The sequence below is a fragment of the Fukomys damarensis genome, unplaced genomic scaffold (assembly GCF_012274545.1).
Source record: "Fukomys damarensis isolate Sample0158 unplaced genomic scaffold, DMR_v1.0_HiC HiC_scaffold_20, whole genome shotgun sequence".
NCBI lineage: Eukaryota > Metazoa > Chordata > Mammalia > Rodentia > Bathyergidae > Fukomys > Fukomys damarensis.
Genome location: NW_022900932.1, coordinates 17,948,144 through 17,966,206, shown reverse-complemented (window position 1 = coordinate 17,966,206; position 18,063 = coordinate 17,948,144). Strand labels below are relative to the sequence as shown.

The 18,063-nt window shown below is 35.9% G+C and overlaps 1 protein-coding gene across 1 annotated transcript in view; it reads right to left on the bottom strand.

Moving 5' to 3' along the window:
* Positions 1-18,063, bottom strand: part of Ecd (ecdysoneless cell cycle regulator) — an 88,381-nt gene that overhangs the window by 67,848 nt on the left and 2,470 nt on the right. The window contains exons 3-11 of the mRNA XM_010606802.3: positions 15,128-15,245; positions 10,266-10,353; positions 9,975-10,153; positions 8,486-8,678; positions 7,574-7,702; positions 5,218-5,346; positions 3,755-3,840; positions 762-868; positions 443-629 (exon numbers count right to left, since the gene is read on the bottom strand). Coding sequence (XP_010605104.1) covers positions 443-629; positions 762-868; positions 3,755-3,840; positions 5,218-5,346; positions 7,574-7,702; positions 8,486-8,678; positions 9,975-10,153; positions 10,266-10,353; positions 15,128-15,245 — 1,216 coding nt within the window. The remainder of the gene's footprint in view (positions 1-442; positions 630-761; positions 869-3,754; positions 3,841-5,217; positions 5,347-7,573; positions 7,703-8,485; positions 8,679-9,974; positions 10,154-10,265; positions 10,354-15,127; positions 15,246-18,063) is intronic.

Genomic DNA, 18,063 nt, shown 5'->3' with positions numbered 1-18,063 from the left:
TTGCTACTTGCCAATGTGATTTCACATTTCTTCTCTTTTTATTTCTGCCTCTGATGAGCCCCTTACCCAATATATTTTAAGTTTGCAGATTCCAGTCTGCTTGTGTAATAGATCAGAAGTCTGAGTTTGTGAATACAATGGTAAGGAGTCCATAAATGAATCAAAGTTGTGAAGTGCACTTTCCTGCCATGGTTCTGGGCAGTGGATTTTAAATCTATTGAGGAGTCTTTCTAGCTTACTTAAAGGATTGCAAAGGATCAGGCTATAAGAGGTCTGACTTCAGATAATTAAGTTATCATTATATCAGGCACCAAAAGAAGGAAATAAAGCAGTATTAATCTTTTACTTGGAAAAAAAGGTGGAAGTGGTACTTTCTATTGACTGGATAACTTCAACATTTAGGATATAACTATTTAGATATTTTTATTTTAACAGAAATTACCGAGGCAGCTCTGCTCCCTTGTGGGTTGAGACTTTGGATATGAAAGCTTTCATGCTTTCTGTTACTTGAGTTAAGTCAGAGCTCTGCTCCTCCTCCTTCTTGGAAATGGGTTGTGGTTCATTTGTGCCAGCAGCTTCCTGCAGTAGCTGATCCAGCTGATCTGGTGAAAGCTCTAACCACTGGTCATCTGAAAAAGAAGAAAGACTACAGTGCTGTCCCACAGTCATGTGAGAGGTACTCCCAGGAAATACTCCAAGGGACTTAGTGGGATTTTTAAACTCTTCCCAGCTTTTCTGCTCTATCTCAATCCATCACTTACCATCCTCCGGGGGAAGGTTAGCTTCTTCTTTTCTAAGCTCTTCTATATCAAATGGCACTGTCTGTAACATGGTCAAGATTTCTTCACCTGGGCTCATAGCAAGTGAACTATCAAAAATAAAAGGCATGAGTATTTTTTTGTAAGACAGCCCAGAATAGTAATGACATCAAGACACAAAAATTTAAAACTAAAAGGAATTAACTATATAATTTGTTTTTAAACTTTTTCTTTTTAGGTTGCAGACCTCTTTTTCTCATATCAAATTTTACCAAGAACTAGGGCCAGGGATTCAGCTCAGTGGTTCCATTGCTTGCCTTGCAAGTGCAAGGTCCCAAGTTCGATCCCTGGTACCAAAAAAAAAGTAAAAAATAAAAAATTTTTTACCAAGAACTTTAAGATATAGAAGTGTTTAGGGCCAGGGATTTAACTTAGTTGTTCTGCCGCCTGACTTGAAAGCACAAGGACCTGAGTTTGATCCCTGGTACCCAAAAAAAAAAAAAAAAAAAAAGCATTGAAAGTAAAATAGCTTTTTTTTTGGTACCAGGGTTCTATGAGGCAGGTGGTGGCACCCCAGTAAATCCCAGCCCCAGTAAAAATAGCTTTTATTAAAATTTGTTAGGGATGAGAGCTGAGGTACCATTTTGACTTCCTCTTGGGCTCTGCACCAGGATCCATGGAAAGCCACCATGAAGCCACTGATCTAATACAACCCTTTCAACTTAACATATGTTTTATATATGAAGAAAGAAGATGCAGACAGAAAAGAATGAATTAAAGGTAATCTAGCATGTATTATATGTATGCCAGTAGTTTAAATATATTTTCTACTATTATGAAGAGGTAATAATCCTGCTTTATAGATGAGAACATCAGAGCCCAGAAAAGTTCTACAACCTTGCAAGTTCATTGAATCAGACAGAGCAAAGGCTTGAAATAAGTCTTCTGATACCATTTCCTATTCCTCCCACTATAAATTTCTGAGGAAATATGTATGGAGATTGTTTATATTATGAGTTACTCTATCATGGTGGCTTGCTATATAAATGGATGGAACCCTGCTGGAACTACTTAGAATACGGCAAAACAACGTGTAGAAGTGATGTGTGTTAATTTAATAAACATCTGCATACTTTGCAAAATCATTTCAACAACAGGAGTGCCGGGCGTGGTGGAACATGCCTGTAATCCCAGCACTCAAGAGGCTGAGGCAGGAGGATCGCTGTGAGTTCGAGACCAGCCTGGGCTACACAGTGAGTTCCAGAGCAGTCTGAACTGCATAGTGAGACTCTGTCTCAAAAAACCAAAAAAATTTTTTAAAAAATTAAAAAATCAACGATAGGAAACTGTCCCTACTTCATATTATGTAAACACAAAGAAATACACAAATAATCTTAATAAATGGCAAAATACAAAGACATTCAGAAATAGCAAATGCTAAGGACAAACATAGGTAAATGTAATTCCATTGGGTTGGGGAAAGAGAAGTTAAGAAAAGAGATAATGGAAGGCTTCAAGGGGGAGATATTTGAGTTAGGTCTTAAAGAATGGGGAGGGCTTTAAAAAAATACACAAGGAGGTTTAATTTTTATTTTTTGGTACTGGGGATCAAACCCAAGACCCTGTGCTTGCCAGGCAGGCATGGCGCACCTGAGCTATGTCCCCAGCCCACAAGGATGTTTACAGCAATATTATTACAACAACAAATTCAAAGCAAATATTCATAGTGTAAAGATATAGTTAAATTATGGCACGTATTTTTTAAATAAGGTAAATCTATTTTATAATAACTTAGAGAACGTGGAGCGTTTCCAAATAACACTAAATAAACAAACTTGTTAACAATATGTTTAGTATGATTGCATTTTTGACATTTCTGCGTATTTTTTCAAACTTTACAAAAATTGTACATATACATGTACACACAATGTATTTTGTACATTATACGTGTACATTATATACAGGACGAATATATGCACTACCTCACACAATTACATTTTTGAGTGAGAACATTAATAATCTGCATTTAAAAAAATATATTGTCAAGTAACCTACTAATGTATAGATTTAACCATTCTGCAATGCAAATATACTTCAAAACATATTATACACAGTAAGTATACATAATTTTAATCTGTTAATGTAAACAAATCTGAAAAATCTACTATATTCAAATATCCATTATTGATGGATACTTTCAGGTGCTTGTCATTTTTCACTATGACAATTTGTAGTAATTTTTAGGAGAAAAGGGAATAGCACGATTAGAGATTTATTTTAAGCAGATTTTCCTGGCTTTAGTGGTTGAATCAGAGAAGAGTCAGTAGAAGTTGAGAAACAGATTTGGGTGTTGACATAATTTAAGAAGTAAACATCCGAGTGTGGTGGGGTACACTTATAATCCCAGCATTTGGAAGGCTAAAGCAGGACGATCACTGCAAGTTCGAGCCCAGCCTGGGGCTACATAGGGAGTTACAGGCCAGCCTGACCTAAACAGCAAGACCCTGTCTCAAAAAAGAAAAAAAGCTGGGCATGGTGGCACAAGCCTGTAATCCCAGCACTCGGGAGGCTGAGGCAGGAGGATCGCTGTAAGTTCGAGACCAGCTTGGGCTATGTAGTGAGTTCCAGGTCAGTCTCAACTACAGAGTAAGACCCCGTCTTCAAAAAAACAGAAAAAAAAACCCAGAAAAAAATGAAATTATGTTCATAAAGACTTTGTAATGCCAAAGAGAAACATTAGATTATAGTGAGTAAAAATTGTATAAAAGAAGACAAAATGTCTACAACTGTAAGACGAAAAAGTGGTTAAAAAATCCTTGGAAGCCAATAAATCAAAATGGTAGTAGTGGTCAACTCATATACATTTTCTCATCTCAAATTTTTCTGTATTTACTATAATGAATGATTATTAACAACAACAAACTTCATTATTTAAAGAGAACTACCCAATCATCAGTCTGTTTTACTTTGTGATAGATGCCCTAACTATAACTCACCTTTCTGGCCCGTCTACTGAGAGTTGGAAGTAGTTCTTTGCCATTTCTAGTCTTTCCTGGTATTGAGTGGAGTCTTCTATTAGTCCCTTAAAAAATAGTAAGAGACTGTTAGAACATACTTGCAGAGTAATGTTCACCTGTCAATAACCTACTTACCAGTAACTTTCATGGAAACACTGTACGAATGGCAAGGCCTAGTCCTAGGCCCTGTTTTGTCATTAATGCACCTATTTGGGATTTAGTTTTTCTTCAAATGAGAGGAGTAGGCTAGATGTACTAGTTCTTAATCTTTTTCAATAAAGGCATCTTCTCAGTTTGTAAGGCTTTCTACCAATTTCTATTATTTAATTACTTACTAAGATGTAATTAATGAACTAGTGATTGATTTATAAAACAAGGTACAGAAAGTTTGCCAAACAGACCCCAAAGTAGCCTAATCCAACTGTATCATTTTTATTTTCTACATCCATATTTACAGTGTTATTCATATCTAATATTTTACATTTTTAAAAAATGCACTGTAAGTAACAGGAGAAGATAGTATATAGCTCATTTGTGCCTACCTAGCATGCATGAGGGCCTGGATTCAATTCCCAGAAACACACACACACACACACACACACACACACACACACACACGTACATACATATATAGTATGTGTGATGGTATACCATAGAGTTTCATATTGCTACACAATCTTTATAATTATCACACTCTTGTGGATTTTCCTATTTCTTGGATCTTTCCTTACAAAAGATTAGTCAAGTGAAGGTTCTGAGTTTGAACTTTCTATAGCTTTTGAAACATATTATCAAATTACTTTCAATTAGGGTTCTACCATAGAAGTACTAATTTTACCAATCAGCACTATGATTCATATCTTTTTATACACATGAAAAATAGTATTCATGCTTATTTTCACTACTGGTGAGGTTGAATATTTTGTTTGGTTTTTTTGTTGTTGTTTTTTTGAGACAGGGTCTCACTATGTAGTTGATACTGACCTGGAACTCACTTATGTAGCCCAGGCTGGTCTTGAACTCACAGCGATCCTCCTGCCTCAGCCTCCCGAGCACTGGGATTACAGGCGTGTGCCACCATGCCCGGCAGAGGTTGAATATTTTAAGAGAAATCTTAAATTATCTTTTTGTAATTTTTATGTATAATTTTGTTGATTTTCCTGTCTGATATCTTCATATTTGTTTTACTAATTTTATAAGTTATAAATCTAATCTAAATATAATCATTTAATACAAATAATATTTGATTTCTCAAATACTAGACAGTTCATGTACAACCCTTCATAACTCTTTCAAAGACCTTGAGTACCTATGAAATAGGTGCCCTTTAACTTGAGCTTCTATAATTATGTCACACATTTAAATATGGACCATAGGATGTTAGGTCACTGACTTGACTTTTCTCAGATTTTACATTTTCAAAAACACAATGCAAGTCCTACCTTAAAGTAGTCATTCTTTTTCAGACTTTCAAGGAAGCTAGCCCAGAGTGGTGAGGTAGTCACAAGGGACTTCTTGGAGTTTGAAAAATGTGGGCTACATTTGGAACATAAGATCTCAAATCCATGAGCCTAAATGAGATAGATGGAATTTTTGTTACTTTATTTCTTTTTTTCCATATCATCTATTAAGTTACTTTCTTAGCCATGCTCAAGAACTTAAGTCCATGTGACTGGACACACGCGTATGTAGACATTGAAAGTCCTTTTTGAATTTTATAAAAAATATGAAATTTATTTCCAAACTTCTCAACCACTACTAAAACCACAAAGGAAAAGAAAACAATATTTTTTAAAATTCCTGTTCTCTTTAAAAAGATTTTTACACATTTAAATATTGCATTGTTTCTCTGGTGTGAGAAACTGAAGGTGGAAATAAATACTAAAATATATAATAGGTATTGGGAAATGGGAAGAAAATATTAAAATGAGAAAGGGAACAAGGGAGTGGGAAGGGCCAAAGAAAACAAGGGACAAGGAAAAAAGGAAAACAGAAGGAAAAAATGGAAACAAAACTTTTGTAAATGAGGGGGAGGGAGTGGAAGGGGAGATTAGAAAAAAAGCAGCAGTAAGATATATCAGGTACAGGTACAAATTCCCTATTATACTATGACAATGTTCCACTTCAGAAAAAAAGATATTTTTCGAACTGAGTATAAACCAGAAATTAAAAAATATATTTGATTATTAAGCTTTTTTCTCTAAAAGAAATTATAAATATATTGAGCATGGTTTCAGACATAGGAAAGTGAGAGAATTATTTCATTATAAGATCCTTTAATTTAAAAATATAACAGATATATACAGCAAAATAATTCAACAGGAAGCTTTCTTGGCCACTCTAGAGACTGTTACCAACTTATTTTGTCTCCTTTAGAATATAAATATACTCAGATATCTATGTATGTGCATCTTCCTAGCCTAACCCTTGTGTCACGTGACAGTAGTATACACACTATTTTTCAACTTTTTATACCTGAAGATCACTGCACATAAACACATATAAATTTATCTCATATGATGGACAGGCCATAATTTAACAAACACTGACATAGTTTCTAATCTTTTGCAATTACAAACAAGGCTGTGGTGAGTATGCTTGTGTATATATCTTTGTATACCTTGAAAATAAAATTTCTAGAAGTAAAATTCTTGTGCAAAAAGGTTTATGCAATTTGTTTTTGTGGTTTTTTTTTTTTTGGTTCCAAGGATTGAACTTAGGTCCTTGTGCTTGCAAGGCAGGTGGCAGGACCACTGAGCTAAATCCCTGGCTCAAAGGAATGTTTTGTTTGTTTTTTTGGTACCTGGGATCGAACTCGGGTTCTTGCACTTGCAAGGCAGGCAGTGGAACCACGGAGCTAAATCCCCAGCCTTTGTACAATTTAAACGTTGATGGATAGTGCCAATTTTTCTCCCGAGGTTGAATCAATTTATATTTCTATCAACAATGTTCAAATTTCTGAAATTTGCCAATGTAATGGTAAAAAACACTATTTTGTAGCTTTAAATTGCATTTGTTTATAATGAACAAGGGTGAACATTTTAATATTTAAAAGTACTATATACTTCCTTTACTGTGGACTACATGGTTAAATAGATGAACAGTTTTTAATTAACTAGCTAGCATTATCTTGTTCATATTGACCTAAAGGAATACTTTATATAGAGAGAAATCAGCCTTTTTTCACTTATACTGCAAATATATTACTTTCTCCAGACTTGCTGTCTTTTGACATTAAAGAGGTACTTTTCCCCCTAATTTGAGATGGAGTTTTGCTAGGCTGTCTAGGCTGGTCTCAAACTCCTAGGCTCAAGCAGTCCTCCTGCCTCAGCCTCCTGGGTACCTAGAAATACAGGCATGTACCACCATGCCCAACTAGAAATTTTTACAAAATCAAATGTATCAATATTTTCTTTTATCACCTCTGGTTTCAAGTCATGCTTTAAAAAGGCCTTTCCAAAACAAAATAAAGCAAAACAAAAAGGCCTTTCCTGTTTATATTATAGTTCTCCTGTATTTTCTTCTGAATTTTAAGGTTTCAATTTTTATATTTACATATGTGATCCAACTGGAAATTCTGGTATACGTGTGAGGCAACCAATTTTAATTTTTCAGATGGCTTCCCAGTCCTTTATCACCATTTATGGTACAATCCATTTTTTCCTTCTAATTTGAAATACTACATTTTACTACATTCTCATACAAATAAAGCATATTTCTAGATTTTCTACACTGTGTCATTCTGTTAAGAGCACTTTCATACAAAGGAACAAAAATGTTGTCCTGGTTCAACATTACCAACTTCATGCCCAATTCGTGAGCTCGATACTGGGGATGAGATGGAGGTGGCAGCCTGTATCCACTCCGCCGGTCTGGTACAAACCTCTGTTGCACCAACTGGGCGTACAGACATTTAGTGAAAGTGACCTGGACAATGGGACACAAAATATGTGAGTCTTCCCTTGAAATTGAAAATCTGAATATTATTTCATAGCTAAAACGAACATTAAGTCCACTGATGAACTTCACATTCACATATTCATAAGTGAAATGCAAAAGAAGATCCAACCTATTCACTACTTACTTGCTTATAGGAATAGCTTTATTGGGCTAAAACTCACATAATATAAAATTTACCCTACTGCCTTACAGTTATCACTAGTGGAATTTTATCACTAAGTATAGTATATTACAGTCTGAGGATTAGGAGATAAAGAATAATTCTTTCTTTTTTCAGTACCAGGGATCAAACTCAGGACCTTGCACTTGCCAGGCAGGTACAGTGCCACTGAGCTAAATCCCCAGCCCCAAGAATTATTATTATTATTATTTTGTTTGTTTGTTTGTTTTTGGTACCAGGGATCGAACTCAGGACCTTGTGCTTGCAAGGCAGGCACAGTGCCACTGAGTTAAATACCCAGGCCAAGAATAATTCCTAATTCTCTGGAAAAGATGAAATGTTTCACTGCTAAGGAAATAGTTACAAAAATAAAGAAAATATGGTCAAACATAGTTTGGAAACACTGAGCTATAAATTGAGGAGTCAGGTCTCTTGCAAACTCCCTCCAACGGGTAGGAAAAAAGAAAGGCTTAAAATGTGCACTAACTTGCATTGAGGAAACAAAATATTTTCAATTTTTTCTAGAGAAAAATAATATTTTAATCCTCTTTCCAGTGAGACAAACTAAATGATCAAGAGCAGTATCTTACTGATGTCATTATTCGTGTTTCTGGCAAGAATGTCTTGAAGGCACGACAGGCTCGTAGGTCAATGGGGTCCCGCAGGTAAAAAGCCTGGACAGCAGCAGCCACCAGTCTGGGCCTCTGCTTCAGCACCACTGCAATGCCAGCTGGGAGGAAGCAGTGTGCTCGGTGCAGGGAGGCCTGAATTTTTTCTGGGTACCTGTAACAGGAAGCATTAACTATTTTTATTGTATATGGAAATATCTACAATTCCTATACCACTCACTCCCTTTTATCATTTTATTGTGTCTTGGTTTATCAAGAGTGAGTAGCAAGTGACATGAGAGGTGATAAAAAGATACTATACATGTTACTTTAAGATCATAGTACCATGGAGGGGAAAAAAGTGGGAAGAAATGGAAAACAAATAAAGGGGATTATGACAGTTCAATAAAACAAAACCTACTATACTCTGGAATAAAGATAAAGTCAGAGTTTATTCTTTTAAAAATGTTAATATTAAGCATTCTGAAACAGAGCTGAAAGAGCATGAATATCATTAAGACCTGGATGTTAAACATCTAATAGGTACTCAAATTTAAATGGGTTGATCTAAAATGTTATTAAGCCTTAACCTTTTTTTTCTGAATAAATCCTAAAGTGGTTCACATAGGTCAAAAATCCGACATATTGCCCCAGAATCAAAGAAAAAAATAATGACACTTCCCTATGTTTTCATTTTTTAAAGGCCTCAAAAAAAAAAGGTTTTTTTTGGTACCAGGGATCAAACTTGGGACCTTGTGCTTGCAAGGCAGGCGGCAGCACCACTGAGCTAAATCCCTGGCCCCAAAAATTTATTTTTTGTTTGTTTTTTGGTTTTTTGGGGGGTACCGGGGATCAAACTCAGGTCCTTGCGCTTGCAAGGCAGGCGGTGGAACTGCTGAGCTAAATCCCTGGCCCCAAAAATTTATTTTTGAGACAAGGTTTTGCTTTGTGTTCAGCCTGGCCTTGAACTCACTTTGTAGCCCAGGGTGACCTCAAATTCATGGCAATCCTCCTGCCTCTGCCTCCTGAGTGCTGGGATTACAGGAGTGTGCCACCATGCTGGCCCATGAGGCCTCAAATCTTTATCCATGATGTTAATAATAGCCACAACCCCTATGATAAACAAATGCGAAATAGTAGGACCAGATCGTAACACTTTTGAATTGCAAGGTGACTGTAATCCCAGATACACGGCAGGCTGAGGCAAGAAGGTTGCTTTAGCACAGTTCAATGCCAGCCTGGGCCACACAGCAAAGACCCCATTTGAAAACAAAACAAAACAAAACAAAGCCTGGGCTTTTTCATTTTAAAATCCCAAAATTTAACTTGTTAGTCAACTTCAGCAAGAGGGATACATATAAAATAAAATTGAGCATTCATGTAGTTGAAAGGCACTCCATATTCATTGAGATCTGCATTGCACCAACTCAAAAGGCTTTGAAATTATCAATATTAGTGTTATTTTTCTTACCCCCTGATGCGCCTATTAACAGCAGCTCGTATGGATTCTGAGGCCAAAATCTTTTCTGGGTGTGCTGAGATTATATTCAATGCTTGTGGGATTGTTGGGGGAGCGGTGGGTAACCAGGACACTGTTTCAGAATTTGTTGGTTGAGGAATAATGCACAACTCTCCATGGTGGAAAAACACCTGGAAAATGGCACATTTTAATTTTCATAACAGGCACTGGCAAACTCTAGGTATGTATGAAAATAATGCAGCATGATTTCATCCCTGTCAAATTTCTTTTGGATACACTTACCCGATTGGCACTATTATCAGGATCTAACCATTTAGGGAGAAAGTCGGCAGCTTCTATTAATAAGAATTCACCATCATTGTCTTCAATCCTAATGAAAGAAGAGACATAATTTTGCATCCAAAAAGCACATATGTGCTAGTTATTAAGACAGCTTTATGTCATAGTTATATTAGCAGCTTAGTAGCTTTGATGTATCTGCATCTTAGTTGATATCTAAATATGTACTACTTGCAGATTAATACAAGAAAGTAAAATATTTAAGATAACACTGAGCTTTAAAGGGTAATATACAGATTGTAAGGTGTAGCTGGAGATGATGAGGAAAGCAAAAAAGTATATAAATAATATTAGACAAAAATATAAAAAGATGCAAAGTCCTACTGGCTTTCAGAAGAAAATAAAATCATATATAGCTGAGATCAGTAAAGTCTTCATGTGGGAAGTCTCATTTGGGCCTTGAAAGATTTTACTGGAGGGGAACCTCACTTGCATCACTCATTTTTTTATTTAAAGTTCTGAATAGATAGCAAACATAATTAATTTATCTTGGTTTTTGGGGAGTGTGTGTGCGTGTGACAGTCTTGAACTATGTAGCTGGGGCTGGCCTCAAACTCATAGCACCCCTTCTGCCTCAGCCTCTCAATTTCTGAGGTCACAGGTGTGTACCGCCATGCCCAGCACATATAGTTAATTTTTAAAAACATATTTTAAAAATTACAGAATGAAAAAGTCTCCCTCCTATTTTTGCCCATTTGCACAATTCCTACCCTCCTTACTGCTTCCTGTATATCCTTCTAGAGTTATATTCTTCGAGAGTTTGCTTATGTATGGCCTAATGAGGAGTATATATATATATTTTTTTACATAAAAGATGCATATTTAATATGCTGCTGTAGTCCCCCCCCCATTTTTAATGGGTAGAGATATAGGGAGAAAGGAAAGTGTTCTTGGGAGGGAACAGCATAAGCAAAATCACATAGGTGGCATAACTTAAGGTGGCTATTTGTAGAATGACAAATAGTAAAGAACAAGACTAGAAAAGCAGAGTTCTATAACTTTTTGAAGAGCTTTGAGAATCAATGAGAATGAACTTAATCTCCTACACATAAAAGGAAAAAATTAAAGGTTTTAGAGCAATGTTTTAAAATGGTTAGAGCTTTACTTTAGGAAGATTAATGTGGCAAGGATACAGAGGAACTATTTATTTTTGAATGGTTTAAAAAAGCAATAAGGCCTTAGATACCTAGGACTTAGCATGCAAATTTCATTTGTTTTGTAGTGCTGGGCATGGACCCCAAGCTCTCATGCACACCAGGCAAGCGCTCTAGCACTGAGCTACATCCCCTGCCATCCTGCCCAGGATTTAAAAAGCTTCACTGACCTATTGTGGAAGTATGAGCCATTGTTTTATGAATATCCAGGATCTGCACACAAAAAGGTATCCCCCTCCTTATTATCTCTGTAAAGATATACACTAGTAGGCCAGGCATGGTGGCGCACGCCTGTAATCCCAGCATTCAGGAGACTGAGGCAGAAGGATCTCTGTGAGTTCGAGACCAGCCTGAGCTACATAGTGAGTTCCAGGTCAGTCTCAACTACATAGTGAGACCCTGTCTCAACCACCCCACCAAAAAAAGATAGAAACTAGTATTTTAATTTTGTACACTAAAAATCTATCATTTAAAATATTATTGCTTCTTATTTTTAGGTATGGCAATAGTGTTTAAAATTTAAAGATCCAATCCAAAAATGAGCATCTGAAATGAACAGATACTTCTCAGATGAAGTAGAAGAGATGGCAAATATATGAAAATATGTTCAACATCACGGGTCATTCAAGAAATGCATTTAAAACAATGCTGAGATTCCATCTCCCTCCAGAAAGAATGGCTAATATCAATAAATCAGCCAATAATAAATGATGGCAGGGCTATGGGGAAAAGGAAACCTTTTCCACTGTTGATGGGAGTGTAGACTGGTGCAACCACTGTAGAAATCAGCATGGAGATTTCTCAAAGAACTAAATATAGAGGTTCCATTTGACCCAGCTAGTCCCCTTCTTGATATCTTCCTGAAAGAATTAAAAGTATCATACCATAGTGACATATGCACACCACCCATTTTTATAGCAGCAAAGTTTGTAATAGCTAAATCTTGGAAACAGCACAAACACCCATCAACTGATGAATGCATAAATAAGATGTGGGGTTTTAAAAAAATGCAATGGAGTACTACTCTGCCATAAAGAAGGATAAGCTTGAGACATTTCTAGCTAAATGGATGCAACTTGAAACCATGCTCTTAAGTGAAATAAATTGGACATGCATGTTTTAATACCACATTGTTTCTTTGGTGTGAGAAACTGACAGTGGAAATAAGAACTAAAGGTATAATAGATACTGGGAAACAGGAAGAAAATGTTCAAATGAGAAGAGGAAGAGAGAAGGGGAGGAAAGAAGGGACAAGAAAAAAAGGAGAATAAGCTGGGTGTGGTGGCTCATGCCTGTAATCCCAGCACTCAGGAAGCAGAAGCAGGCTGAATGCCACAAGTTCAAGGCCAGCCTGAGCTACATAATGAGTTCAGGGCCAGCCTGAACTATAAAGTGAGACCCTGTCTCAAAAAAACCAAAAGAGAAGGAAAAAGTGGAAACAAAGCTTTTGTAAATAAGGAGGGGAAGAGGAATCAAAGGGGAGAAGACTCAAGATACATCACATATAGGTACAAATTCCCTATGATGAGTGTTATCATTACTTATATCTAAAACGTACCAATAAATGTTTTGCTTCAAAAATAAAGTTCCTTACTGTTCCTGTACAACGATAATGTATTATTGTCTTAAAAATTATTACCATAGATTTTAAGTGTTCTCACCACAAAAAAACAATAAATATAGTATATGAAGTAATGCATACATTAATTAGCTCAATTCAGCCACTTCACAATGTACACATATTTCAAAACAGGTGGTACCAGATAAATATACACTTTTTTATTGGTCAATTAAAAAAAAATTTTAAATAATGTCCAAAAAGTAGAAATAAACTGGGTACAGTGGCAGATGCCTGTAATCCTAGCTACTCAGGAGGTGAGAGGATCGCTTAAGGCCAAGAGTTCAAAACATGAGTAGGCAATACAGAAAAACCTTCTTAAAATAAAAGTTTAAAAAGAATTCTTATCTCTTACATTTATATCCTGTATTATTTAGGGATTAAATGGCATAATTTTGGAGCTCTGCTTTGTGACAGAGGAATAAAGTATATTCATAAAATAATAGTGACCATAAATTGATAATTATAAAGCTGGATGATAGGTACATGTGGATTCATTTTCTCTACTTTCATGTATGTTTAAAATTTCAATAATAAAAAGTTTTCAATTTTTTTTTCTCTTCTCTTTTGTTCTGGGAAAGTAGAAAAAGATTAGCTTTGGCAGGGGCTGTCTAGAAAAACTAGTAAAAAAAAAAATGCGTGAAACGCCCTCTGCTGGCATAACTAGATAAGTACAAAAAATTATCTACCTTTTTTTGTTGTTTTTTTGTTTTGTTATCTCATTGAGTTTATTGGTACATTTTAGGTATGCAGTACAGTTACATTCATTATTGGGATCTTGTACCCTTACATGACAGGTCTTGGTTCTCATTTTTTCCCCATATGCCTGCCCCCTCAACCCCCTCCACCCTCCCCTATTTACAAAAAGTTTGTTTCCATTCCTTCGTTTTCTCCTATTTTTTCTTGTCCCTTATTTCCTTTCCCCATCCTTCCCACTTCTCCTACACCTTTAGCCCTTTTCTTCCTATTTCACATTGTCAATTATATCAATGTTTTTGATGCAAATATACAATACTAAGTATTAGATAATTTATAGTCTCACAGTATTCCGAGTTTTGTTAAATTATGAACCTTCCTGTAAATATTTAAAGCTTTTTTTGTTTCTTTTATAATTTTTTTATTGAATAACAACATTTCGACAACGTAATGAGAACAACAGCTAGTACACTGTGTATCATTATCTTCAAAGTAGTTACTCAGAATACAAGATAGAAAAAATAAAAGATTGTCTCATACCAATAAAACATATAATAGCACAAGACTTTCTTTTCAATGAACTGAGAGAATAGTAGTATAAATGAAAGAAATTACCATATATATTAAAATATTTTTGAAACAATGGAGTAGATAATTTGGGAAATGTTTTGAACTTCACCCAACTTCCACTTTATTTTTCTTCTATTTTGCTATTTATTCGTGTAAAGACTAAATTACACATAAGATCCTAATGATATAATGGACAATGTGAAATAGGAAGAAAGGGGCTAAAGGTGTATGGAAAGTGGGAAGGGTAGGGGAAAGGCAATAAGGGAAAAGAAAAAAATATGAGAAAATGAAGAAATGGAAATGAAGTGTTTGTAAAGGGGAAGGGAGGAGGGGTGAAGGGAGGGAAGGGACAAGGGAAAAAAATGAGAACCAAGACCTGTCATGTAAAGGTACAAGATCCCAACAATGAATGTAACTGTACTGTATCCCTAAAATGTACCAATAAACTCAATTATTAAAAAAAAAAAGCAAACCATAGTACAAACTTTTTTGAATTTTGTTTACCACATTTATTCTTTCATAATTAGAGTTTTAAAAATAAAACCTAACAAATGTAAATTTTATTTAAATATTTTAGAAATTAAAATCTCCAACACCTTCTTTCCCAAGGAAAAGATGTCACAAGAGAATAATAAAATATGGTCACTTTTAAATCCCAAATTTCAACAATTTCCACCAGGCCACAAAAGAAAAATTACTAAGGGGGTAAAAATGTAGTCACTTAGTTTTAAAAAACAGAATTATTTTAGAATAAATAATTATATTACCTGGCTATTAACTCTGGAAATTCCTTTGTAATCTGTTTTATTAAATAAACAATAAACCATTCATCCTCAATATTGTCCCCAAACTTTGTCATGCCATACATACAAGCAGGAACACCTCCTAAAAACAAGAGAAAAACCACCATATAATCAGATAAATTTGTCACTGCAAATAAAAATACATGTAATCATTCCATTAAACAAATGTTTGCTGACTATGTTCCAGAGACCATTCTAGGAGCTGGGGTTGCAATTCTGAATGAGAAACAAGAAGCCCGTTCCTGAGGAGTTCAGGCTCTATAGTAAGAAACAACCAAACTATTTCCAGACAAGATGTGAACCTAGAACAGTGGCATGCATGAAAGGCCATGTGAGACACAATCATCTGGAGGAAGAGTGTCCAGAAGCGTGGCCTGAGCTGGACTGGTCCAGAAAGAGGGAGCCACACGTGGAAAGGCGCAGAGCTGAAACAGAGCGCTCTGGAAATGTCAGGTAGCTGGGCTTCCCGGTGCAGGAAATTTTAAACAAGTACACTATCTACGAATGCATGAAAATTAAACAACATAATTAAACATAGTTTTTTATGTTGTTCTTCTTGTTGCTTTTCCAGTACCGGGCCCAGGGCCTTCACACTGAGCTACATCCACAGTTCTTTTTTTATTACTTTATTCTGAGAAGGAGTCTTGCTAAGTTTTTCAGACTGAGCTCAAACTTGAAATCTTCATGCTTCAGCCTTCCAGAGTTCTGGGATTACAGCCATGTGTTACCATGCCCACCTTTAACAACCCATTTTCAAACAACTGGTAAGTCAAAGAGGAAACCACAAGGGAAACCAGAAAATATTTTGAAACAAATGAAAATGAAAGCACAACATACTAACCCTGGGGTTCATAGAAGTAATGCTAAGTATATAGTTTTGAAAGATTTCAGATCAACAATCTAACCTTATACCTCAAGGAACCAGAAAATAACTATGCCTAAAGCTAGCAAAAGAAAGGAAATAATAATGATCACAGAAGAGATAAATGAAATAAAGTATAGAAAAACTATAAAAAACCGGTTTTTAAAAAGATCAACAAAATTGAGCCAGGCATGGTGGCGCACACCTGTAATCCCAGCACTCGGCAGGCTGAGGCAGGAGGATCCCTGTGAGTTCGAGACCAGCCTGGGCTACATAGTGAGCTCCAGGTCAGTCTCAACTACATAGTGAGACCCTGCCTCAAAAAAACCAACAAAACAAAACAAAAAGATCAACAAAATTGATAAGTCATTAGTTATACTAAGTATAAATAAAAGACTAAAATAAATGAAAGGGGACATTATAACCCAAGTCACAGAAATAAAAAGAATCATAAGAGAATACTATGAATAGTTGTCTATCAATGAATTGAGAAAACTGTAAGACATGGATAAATTCCTAAAAATACACAGCCTAATCCTGGTCTCGACTAGATCATAAAAAACAGAAAATCTGAACACAAGCATAATTAGTAAGGGGCTAGAACCAGCAATCAAAAACTTCCTAACAAAGAAAAGCCCAGGGATAGATGGCTTCAGTGGAGAATTCCACCAAACATTTAAAGAAGTTAATACTAATCCTTCTCAAAGTCTATCAGAAATATGAAGGGGAGGGCATATTTCCAGACTCATTCTGAGGCCAGCATGAACTTAATATTAAATCAGACAAAGAAAACACAAGTCAAGAAACCTACACTCCATCTGGGCATGGTGGCGCACACCTGTAATCCCAGCACTTGGGAGGCTGAGGCAGGAGGATCGCGGTGAGTTCGAAACCAGCCTAGGCTACATAGTGAGCGCCAGGTCAGTCTCAACTACACAGCGAGACCCTGTCTCAACGCCCCCACAAAAGAAACCTACACTCCAATATCCCTGATAAATATTGATGCAGAAATCTTCAACAAATACTAGCAAACAAACTAGACAGCACATTAAAAGGATTGTTAAGACCAAGTGAGATTTATTCTTATAAAGCAAGAATGGTTCAACATACAAAAATCAATGTAATATTAACAAAAAGGTTAAACAAGTACAATGCGGAAAATCTTCAGAGCAGCCAGGACCAAAAAAGAAAAAAAAGGTGAGAAAAACAGCTCACTGAACTCTTCTCCCTATACAATACAGTACCTCCCAAGTTTCTTCAATTAGAGAAGCTACAATTAGAGTACTTATTCTTATCTACCTTATATGGCAGACCTCAATTTAAGCCTCTTGAAGCCATGGGGAAATGCTGAAGGTTGTTAAGCAGAGAATAACATGATCCAATTTGTGTTTTATAAAGGTAACAGGGCCAGGCATGGTGGGGCACACCTGTAATCCCAGCACTCGGGAGTCCGAGGCAGGAGGATCACTGTGAGTTCGAGACCAACCTGGGCTACATAGTGAGTTCTAGGTCAGTCTCAACTACATAGTGAGACCCTGTCTCAAAAAACCAAAATAAATAAATAAATAAATAAATAAAAAATAAAGGTGACAGGTAACAATGTGAAGAACTGAAGAGACTAGAACCAGAGGAGCAAGTTGGGAAGCTATTGTACTTTTCTTTCTTTCTCTTTTTCTTTCCTTTTTTTTTTTTTTTTTTTTTTTTTTTTTTTTTTTTTTTCTTTTTTTTTTTTTTTTGGTACCAGGGATTGAACTTGGGACCTTGCGCTTGCTAGGCAGGCAGTGGAACCACTGCTACTGTAGCTTTCTAAATTAAGAGATAAAAGGGGCCTACAACAAAGCCAAACGATATAGAAAAGGGATCATTACTTCTGAGATTATCTCATTAGGATTTAGTGCCTTACTGGACATGAGTATGATTTTGAAATAATAACTAGCCTGGATAGCTGGGAAATGGCAATGACACTTAACAGACAAAACACAGGGTAAAAATTATTTTTTAGAGTACAGATATGTACTATGCTAATGTGACAGTGTTC